The 8,623-nt window shown below is 39.7% G+C and overlaps 1 protein-coding gene across 1 annotated transcript in view; it reads right to left on the bottom strand.

Moving 5' to 3' along the window:
- DDRGK1 (DDRGK domain containing 1) overlaps positions 1-8,623 on the bottom strand; it is a gene marked incomplete in the record, with an annotated part of 41,494 nt that overhangs the window by 4,485 nt on the left and 28,386 nt on the right. The window contains 1 exon segment of the mRNA XM_072406668.1: positions 1,453-1,491. Coding sequence (XP_072262769.1) covers positions 1,453-1,491 — 39 coding nt within the window.

Genomic DNA, 8,623 nt, shown 5'->3' with positions numbered 1-8,623 from the left:
GTCCAACATGAGTTAGAGTTCAAACAATCACAAAGCTCATGCTTCCTGCTGATTGGAGAGCTCAGCATGTGACACAACTTTGCAGAGTGACCACTGTTTCCACACTGAATCAATAGTCCCTCTCTGCAAATGCAGACATGGAACTGGCTTTTCTACTCAGGTTCTGGCTAAGTCAATGAAAACATTTTGTTTTGCTGCATCTGAAATGTATTTATGTGATTTAAAGTTCATTTGGGCTTTGGCACCTTTTTGGTTTTGACTATTTATTTTATTCTGGTTTGCCAACCTTCTTCCTAGAAATATGACAAGTCAATGCTAACAATGTCAACCCTTTAGCAAGCAGGCAACCATTTTTGTAAAGTTGTAGTCATCTACGGCAACAATTACTGGCAGTTACAGGCCAGCACTATGGTTACATGTAAATCTTAACTGAACAATTATGATATTTCTAAAGTGACATTGATCCCATGTCTATTATAGATCAGCCATGAGCCCATTATGTAGAGAAGGTTGTAGTTGTACTAGGTCATGGTATGTGATTGCTTGAACCCTAAGCGATCCTTTTACTGGGTGAATGGAATACAGAGGGACATCAGACCGCGAAGACAGGGCAGTAAAGGAGACATCTTCGTCGTAGCGTTGCGCTGAGCAGCAGCCAAGCTGGAGAACTGACCTCTACGGACCGCAGGTTCTGTATTATAACAGTCCATGGAATTCAGTTCTCAGAGCTGGACCAGCTAACAAAACGTCATCTTGTAGAATCAGAGAGCTTCAATGGCGTCAGAAATGACCACAGGGGAGCGGCAACTTGAGCAGGGTACAACCAAATAGTAAACCAATGGTGACCACATGGAGGGTAACTAGAATCCGCTGCAGACAGCTTCACGCTACGTGGTGTCCTAAAACAGACACAAACTCATAGATTGTAAGCTCCTCGGGGCAGGGTCCTCTTCTCCTCCTGTGTCTCTGTCTGTATCTGTCTGTCATTTGCTACCCCTATTTAATGTACAGCGCTGCCTAATATGTTGGCGCTATATAAATCCTGTTTAATAAATATTAATAATAATAATTTTACTGCTATGATATCATACCTCCTACCTTGTTGGTAGGAATACACTGTTGGGGTATTGGGGTAAGGAATTGGTTCAGACAGATGACAATGAGAAGCTTGTCATGTGAAGACTTGCTCATGTTTAAAAAGAATACAACGTATGGCAAAGCTGTAGATGGATAGGGCAGTGCTGGCTAACTTTATAAATAACTGGCATTGCTGGTAATGGAGAACTCCTATACTGTAATATAGAAGAGTAAATAAGTGAAAATACTCTTAGATTGTAAGCTCTTCTGGGCAGAGTCCTCAATATCCTCAATATCGACCTGGAGAGTTTTTATTGAAGACATTGTAAAAAAATAAAATAATAATTTATAATAAATCTGTGAGCAGTCACTCACCTTAATGTAGTTGATGAACTCTGTAAGGAAACTACGTGTCTGCCACGGGGAAAAAAGGGAAGAAGTTAGCATGGGCTGGCATTGGGATAATAAAAACAGATATAGTATTACAATAAAATAATTTACTGGAATCTGGTAGATTTACTGGGACGTAGGGCCACAGGAGTGAAAGAGAGAGAGAGAGAAAGGGGGTGAAAGAGAGAGAGAAGGGGGGTGAAAGAGAGAGAGAGGGTGAAAGGGTGAGAGAGAGATGGTGAAAGATCGATAGAGGGTGAAAAAGAGAGTAAAAAATTAGAAAGAGGGTGAAAAAGAGAGTGAAAATTAGAGGGTGAAAGTGAGTGAAAAAAAGAGTAAAGGAGGAGGAAGAGGGAAAGAGAGCAAAGATTTTTTCCATCACATATTTATTTATTGACACAACTTGTTACTATTACAATAAAATAATTTACTGGAATCTGGAGAGAGAGAGAAAGAAAGAGAGAGAGGGTGAAAGGGAGAAAAAAAAGGGTGAAAGAGAGGGAAAGAGAGGGGGTGAGAAAGGAAGAGAGAGAAGGGAGTGAAAAAGAGAAAGGGTAAAAGACAGTGAAAGAGAGGGGAAGAGTGTGAGAAAGAGGGAGAGAGAGCATGAAAGAGAGGGAGAAAGCGTGAAAGAGGGAAAAAGAGAAGGAGAGAGAGAGTGAAAGAAAGGGAGAGTGAGAATGAAAGAGAGTGTGAAAGAGAGCATGAAAGAGAGCGTGAATGAGAGGGATAGAGAGTATGAAAGTGAGGGGGAAAAAAGAGGGGGAGAGAGTGAAAGAGGGAAAAGGAGGAGAGGGAGAGTGAAAGAGAAGGAGAGAGAGAGTGAAAGAGAGGGAGAGAGTGTGAAAGAGAGGGAGAGAGAGGGAGAGAGAGTGAAAGAGGGAAAAAGAGGAGAGAGAGTGTGAAAGAGAGGGAGAAAGAGAGGGAGAGAGAGAGTGAAAGAGAGGGAAAAAAAGAGGGAGAGAGAGTGAAAGAGAGGGAGAGAGAGTGTGAAAGAGAGGGAAAAAAAGAGGGAGAGAGAGTGAAAGAGGGAAAAAGAGAAGGGGAGAGAGAGTGTGAAAGAGGGAGAGAGAGGAGAAAAGAAAGAGGAAAAGCGAGCAATAATTCCTTTCCATCACATACTTATACATTGACAGAAAGTAAGTTGAGATCAAGAATTTTACTAGCAATTAAAGTCTCTTATATTTTCTTCTTCAATTTTTTTCTTTGATTTATGCACGTACTGCACTCCTGTGTTATCCTGTGCTGGGGTTATTTCCTTGCGGTTACTGGTGTATTCGGTATCGTAGCATCGCCTGGGACTGCTAGAACTGAATGACCTGAGTAGCGTTATCCTGGCCTGACCAACCAAGATGGCTAAAGATCAGGACACATGGAAGAGGAAAAAAAAAAAAAGAAGATGATGGGGAATGCAACAAAATGGGAACTAATGTGTTTGGAGTAATGGTGACAGATCAGTCAGATTGGGTTATATTATTGCAAGAGACATTGCCTGTCCCTTCTGCAATAAAGAACCTGCCTGGTCACATTTTTAGTTCAGCTTTAGGAAATACCAGATAGCTTGGGAGGGTGGGATTATTTTGGAACACGGTCTGCACCCCTATATGTGAGTGCCATATATTGCAGATTGTGTGCAGGAAAGACAAATAAAAGCATAATGGTTACATAAAGCAGAAGAAGCTGCAGACCCAATAGTAAATCTCCAGGTCAGAGCAGCAGCATCACCAAATACACAGCCCTGTAACTAGAACAACTCCCACACACCGGAGCCAGGAATGTGATTGGGTGTTAGGACTACTTCATTTTGTAACCACCACCGCACCGCACGCCCCCGTCTTTAGATGTGGTCAGCCCTGTAGCTGGTGCTCGGAGCGGAGCAGATACCCGACGTGGTTTTGTCAGCATTTTAATTTAAGAATTCGTCCTGAAGGTCAAAATGACACAGGACACGTTACAGTTTCACATACAACTAAAGCTGGAGGACAGAAACAAATACAGTGATCAGTCAAATATTTAAAACTAAAACTTTTGTCATGTGCAGCCTAATAGAAAAAAGAGTTAATAATTTATTCTATGGAGGACAGCTATCATTAGAATGTATTATATACATTATATTAATTATGCAGGATACACAAACAATCTTGGATAAAAAAAGGTGAAATATTGGTAAAAACATTGATAAATAGAGCTCTATGTCAATGTTTCTCTCCGCCGGTGATGTTGGGCCGATCCTGCATACAACAGGCCCTGTCATAAGGAATAAAGGATTCTCAGGCCACGCACATGTCCAGCTTTGGGTAGAGGTGGCTATAATTTTCATGTGCAACAAAAATGCAAAGACTGTATCATCAAGTATGTCAGTGCGTAGAGCTCCCCAGCCCCTTTTAGCGGGGTGCACCACTCAGCACTTTTCAGTAACCACCTGACTGTTACTGGGTTGCAATACAGGCCCCAACCCCACCTAAAAATTTATTACCACCCAGCTCTAAATAATTTCTCGGTTAAACACTGCAAATTGATCAGGAAATTCAGGCTAACCATACAAACTTATAATAATTTGCCAGAGACAACAGATTATCAAAGGATGTGTGACATAAATAGTACCGGTATTTTATGACCAGGAACAAGAATGGGAAGCAACAACTGCAACTTTACATACTGTATATTTTTGCTTGGTTGGTGTTTCAAAAAGCGATGAAGCCAGAGGCAGACAACGGAAACATCGGTAAAAAGATCATCGGTCAAATTTTAGAGGTCCGCAATTCTGTCCCCCGTATGGACACAACCTGCTCACTTTCCCATCACAGGGTCAGACTTCCTTGCCATACATCCTGGGGGGACAGTAGCGCAGGGCTGCGGACACAACTTTTGCTACATCCACAGCCCTGCGCTCCTGTCCCCCCCAGAATTTAACAAGCAGATCTGAGCCTGCGATGGGAGAGTGGGTGGGTTCTAGCATCACTTTGGGGGGAAAGTTTCTTTCCCTTTGAGTCACACACGGCTCCCCACGTGGGCCAGGTTCGGTGAATTTAGTGGTTTGTGAGGTCGGAAAGGTTGGCGACCATTGATCTAAAACATTAAAAATGTCAATTTTTGATCACAAATGGTCACTAGGCTTCTGTGATTTATCAAGCCTTTAAAAGTGGCTGATATTGATGTCTCGCTCTTACCATATAACTAAGATTCGGGGGGGGGGGGGGTCTTCTCCTGCACTTGTGCCTATATGTGGTAACTGAAGTCCCAATACCCAAACCCTGGTCCCAATACCCAAACCCTGGCCCAAACCCTGGTCTCCCTTCCTCTCACCCCTTCCATCCTGCTCCTTCTGTTCATCTTGTCAGATTGTTCCTAATGTGTCTTCAAACAAGTATAATAAATACTTGTATTATGTATCCCATAGCTTGATCAAAAGTCCAGATTTTTGTCCCAAACTGGGCCTTAAACTGTTTATCGTAAGCTCGGATCTTCAGACCTACTTATCAGGTGCTTGACTAACTAAGAACAATGCTTTGTCTGCATAGACTTCCATAGTCTGAAGTGATAGTTCCAGGATGCTTTGTAATAAGCAATGCCTGGTTATGACTTTTTTGTGTTCCCCATTATTTATGTTAATGGTATTTTATGCACATTTCTTTATTTTCAGTTTTGGATGTTGATCGTATATATTGCAAAGAAAAAGTGAGTGTTTGGAGTACCATCAGTATTATTTTTTATACCTTCTAGGAGTTGTGGCAACTACTGACCCTGCTGCCAAATGTCTGAAAGGAAAAAAATTCAGAAGTAAAAACAAATAAAGAATCTGTATGATATCTAATAGGAATTTGATGGAGAATAGCCAATTCCATAGAAAAAAGAAAAATGTACTAAGAGGGAGCAGTCAGAATTAGAAGCCTGAAAGTCAGAAACCAAGGCAATATGGCCTGAAAGATGCAAAAGGATAACTTGGACTTGAAATAAATTCAAACAAACTTTTCCTCAACCTATAGTCCCCAATGGTTACGGTATTGATTTACCATTGGTGAACCCCTTTTGTACTACTGAAAAAACAAGTGTATAATTTGCTGGAATGTAGAAGATCTATCTGCTTTAAAACATCTCCAACTGACCTGGAAACCGTGCCAAGACACAAGAGCTTTGCGTATCCTTCCTTTGCGAACCATTTTATAAAGCTCAACATTATTTTCTGAAACTGATAGCTGAACTTTTATTAGCTCCCCAGAAAATGAAAAAAGAAAAGATTTACAAAATCTAAAGTGTTCCTATGTTAAATTAAAATAGGTCGCGCCAAAAATGGTAGACAAGACAAGTTTGTCAGTCAACCTATAAAATCAATATGGTGACCCTGCGTTCCCAACTCAAGAGGGTATTACTGAAAAGCAGTTGGAAGGAGGGAACGTTTGAAATTCACATGACATCGTACTATGAATTTTAATTTAATTCTGAGAAAGGAAAATTCTTTTTGCGTCATTGCGGGTGTTTGCTTGTCTACTATTTTTTTCCAAAGAGTCTGAAAGAAAAAATAAGTGCTGACGACCAAAGTTACATGGGACCTAAACACTCCAATCTGTCAGGGAGCAGATTGGCCACTAGTGTAGCCACGGAGGAACAGTGTTCTCCCCAAAAATATTTTTCAGCTGGGTGGAGAAAAGCTGTAGCTGGGTGGTCAAAAAGTGGGCATGGCAACACGTGACACATTTAGTCATTCCAGACCTTTGTGCCGTAGGTATCCAGTAACCTCTATATTTGTCCCTGATTTCTGCTGCCCCCTATATTTTATTCCAAATTTTTAATGCCCACCCTTTTAGTATGTCCCATTTTTTGTATTTGTATTATGCTCATCTGTTCAGCTTTTTCTTAACAACCAAAAAACAGCTGGTTGGTTATTGAAAAGTGCTGAGTGGTGCACCCAGTTAAAGGGTCTGGGGATCGTAGAGCTTGGTCAGTGTTATCCTTGGCCATGTTCAGGGAAATGACCCTAAAACTTTTTCCAATATTGGGCTGCTCTTTACAAATGTGGTACACTAAAAGCTGTATCATATCATATGCTGTGAATCTGTCGAAAGATTAGATACTTCTGGAGAACAGTGGTCTTGTATGCCCTACGCCACCTGGTGAACTATTTGCCATGCTCGCCCAGTTGGGCCTTTGCTTTGCAAGGCTCACAAGTAAATAAAATATGCAGTATTCTCTTTGGTGGCTAGAAAACCATCTTGCATAACTGGATAAGCCCTAAACCTCCTACTGTTGCCTTGTTTCGAGAAAAACTACGGTACGACTTTCAGATGGAATGGATGGAGGCGTCTTTGGATACAGTAATTTGTGTCACTAAATTTATTTAAGTGTGGTAATCTTACATTGCCACTCCCACTGAATATTAAACAAAAAATTATCTCCACCTTCGAACAAACTACATAGTGTACATCGCCTGCTTGATAATGATCCCTCAGTACTATGTTAAACAAGACTTTGTGATTTGTAATGTGGCATGTGAATTATTTTTTCCCTAAAATGTGACTGTATCATGTAGTTGAGGTCACCTATAAATAATTTTCCTTTTTTTGTTTTGTAATTTGTTTTTCCCTAACACCTACGTTATATTAATTGATATGTACCTGCTTTAATATTCTGTATGTTGTATACTAATTTCCTCTGAATAAAAAAAAAGGGGCTGGGGAGGACACCGGAGAAAGGGTTCGCTACACCAAATAGGAATAGAAACACAACACGTAAACGAGGTATAAGTAAAAGACTAGGTGGCCATACCAACATTTGCATGATGGCTACTAAAATATGTCTGACATAGGTTGAAAGAATTAAAAGTTATACACGTGCACAATTAGACCGTCACTTCCAAAAACCAAATACCCTGCTTCCCACATGGAGCAGACCCTATTCAGATCATGGCGGTCATGTGCGGTAAAGAATGCGTGATTACAGCTGCATTGGCAATGCGTCTTGAGCTGCCCTAACACTCAGGAACACACGAATTACATTCTAATTACACAGTTCCTGATTTCCTATTTTTCTTAAAAGCAAATATGTAGTGTATGGGTGAAGACAAAAATAACCTAATTTATAACCAATCATGTAGGCTCTGATATTCTAAAGTATCCAGTAAACTGAAGGAAGATTTGAGGTCAGAATGAAATGTGTATATAACAGCATAGCAATAAAGATTTTGATCACTCAAGGCTTTTCAGCGATTGGAAAATTTTCCTAATTTCGTTATGTCCCTTTATATCCTCTGAGTATTCTATAAAAAAGGACACATGGTCAGTGCACCATCTCTATTAGTGTAATATTATGTATGGCTACATCAATATTGTTTCCCTTTTTATTAACTCTTTTACATATGCTTTTAAACTTGCACTTTCATTTTAGAGTATTTCAAAATCACACATTCATATGTCTAAGAGACTTTCATCTAATCCCCAGAGGGCAAATGTACTGGGGTAGCTAAAAATTTATAAAAAACATCAGGAAGGGGGGGGGGGGGGGGTGTTGTGTTTTATTCTATTTTTAGAATGTATTTTCTATATTTATAATGTCTAGTGGTTTCTAGAATAATAAAATGATGTGTGACTTGAAGTCATAGTTTTTTTTTGGGGGGGGGGGGTTTGAGTTCTTGCTTTTTTAGTTTGCATATAATTATTACTCTACTATTATGTGATGTCGGCCTTCTTCTATCTTAGTTACAGAACACCTCTGGATATGACAGCGGAGTAAAGAAAGCCCTGTAAAAGACCTGTGCAATCCAGACAATTTAGCAGAATATATTGTAATGCTATATTGTAATAAAATAAAATCTAAAATCAATATATTACATTAAATATATATAAAATTTTGTGCTTGTCGTGTTGTAAAACATAACTTTACCTATTCGGATTAAACCTTAGTTCTAGAATATTTAATGGGTTATAGTGGTCACTGCACTTGTATATCATGAAACTGACTTGGGCGCTCAGCAAAATTTACAGGATTCCTGCATTGAAGAATATAAAAGTTTCAAATTTATTGGTGTTTGACAATTCAATGAGAAATGACGTGATCTGCGAGTCACTGAAATGTCACACACCAATAAATTTGAAACAGCCCCGTGAGTGCAAACAACTCAAAACATTGAAGGGAGAGATATATATATATATATATATATATA

The sequence above is a fragment of the Pyxicephalus adspersus genome, chromosome 3 (assembly GCF_032062135.1).
Source record: "Pyxicephalus adspersus chromosome 3, UCB_Pads_2.0, whole genome shotgun sequence".
NCBI lineage: Eukaryota > Metazoa > Chordata > Amphibia > Anura > Pyxicephalidae > Pyxicephalus > Pyxicephalus adspersus.
The sequence above is the reverse complement of the archived record's forward strand: the minus strand, read 5'-3'. Positions and strand labels throughout refer to the sequence as shown.